This window comes from Apis dorsata, unplaced genomic scaffold (genome assembly GCF_000469605.1).
Source record: "Apis dorsata unplaced genomic scaffold, Apis dorsata 1.3 scaffold_133, whole genome shotgun sequence".
Classification (NCBI taxonomy): domain Eukaryota; kingdom Metazoa; phylum Arthropoda; class Insecta; order Hymenoptera; family Apidae; genus Apis; species Apis dorsata.
The window spans coordinates 1,325,993-1,327,162 of NW_006263426.1; the positions used below are offsets into that span (position 1 = coordinate 1,325,993).

A 1,170-nucleotide genomic window follows, 5' to 3' on the forward strand; every position below is an offset into this window, starting at 1 on the left:
CAAAACATCGTTTTTATACGATCAACAAAAGTGAGAACGCTTATGCGCGTGTATATGCGTGCACGTGTATGTCAATGTGTACGTCAAACCTGAGGTTGGCTCAAATTGGCTAGTGAAACGGCAAACATGCAGATAGAAATATCGACACGTGAATAAATATCGAATAAAAACAGAAGAGAGAGAGAGAGAGAGAGAGAGAGCACAATCGAGTGGAAATCACAATAATCGAGAAGAATATAATCGTGGGAAGGAATTGACGAAAAGAAAAAGAATGTGTCGATAATTCATAATCAAATCGGGCAAAATGTAAAAAAGATATTCGAGCAGGCGATAATAAAACGAAAAAACCAAACTCGAGCATTCCGTGGTACACAATTCCGTTCGGGCAATCGAGTTACCTTGCAGACCAACACCGGAGTTTCTATGACAGAGATTTCGGGGCTGATCGATATGTTTTTGAAGCGTATGATGATGATTGTTGTTATTGTGATGATGGTAATGATGATGACGATGGTAGTTATGGTTATTCGGATGATGGTTGTAATGATTACTGTGGTGATTCGGGAGATAATAGTTGGAGGGGGGCTGGCGATTAGAGTGCCTGGCAGCCGGTAGCGGGTGCTGGTGGTGGTGCTGATTCATGTGGTGGTTGGCATTGGCATTGGCATTCGCATTGGCGTTAGGGTGAGATCCCGGGAGGAACTGTGGGTACACGTGGTGAGACCACTGTGGAAACAGGGGCCGCCCTCCTCCACCACCATTCCCATCTGCTGAGGAACCATATTTTACCACGTTACCACGATTCTCGACCGTCTATGTCCTATTTTTCTTTCTTTTTTTTTTTTTTTTTTTTGTAAATTTCTCTTCTACGAGTGAAACTCGATAAAGATTATGGCGCGAAACTATATATTTTTTTTTAAAGAAGAAGAACTAAGTTGTGGAAGAAAATTGAAAATATTAAATTTAGGAGCATCGTATGATTTAAAGATTTTAACACGTATCATTGAATATTCAATTGTTCTTTCAAGAGAGAGATACATATATATATATAGAGAGAGTACATGATTGCTTGTACGTTATTCTGTTTTTGTGGTCAACATTCTTTTCTAATATTGGTTTATACAAAATTGTTTTATACAAATGTTTTTCTTTTTTTTTTTTTTTTTTTTT

The 1,170-nt window shown here is 38.3% G+C and overlaps 1 protein-coding gene across 1 annotated transcript in view; it reads right to left on the bottom strand.

The window, feature by feature from the left end:
- Window positions 1-1,170, bottom strand: part of LOC102677882 (neurobeachin) — a 240,681-nt gene that overhangs the window by 86,958 nt on the left and 152,553 nt on the right. Inside the window, exon 28 of the mRNA XM_031509250.1 lies at window positions 399-767. Coding sequence (XP_031365110.1) covers window positions 399-767 — 369 coding nt within the window. The remainder of the gene's footprint in view (window positions 1-398; window positions 768-1,170) is intronic.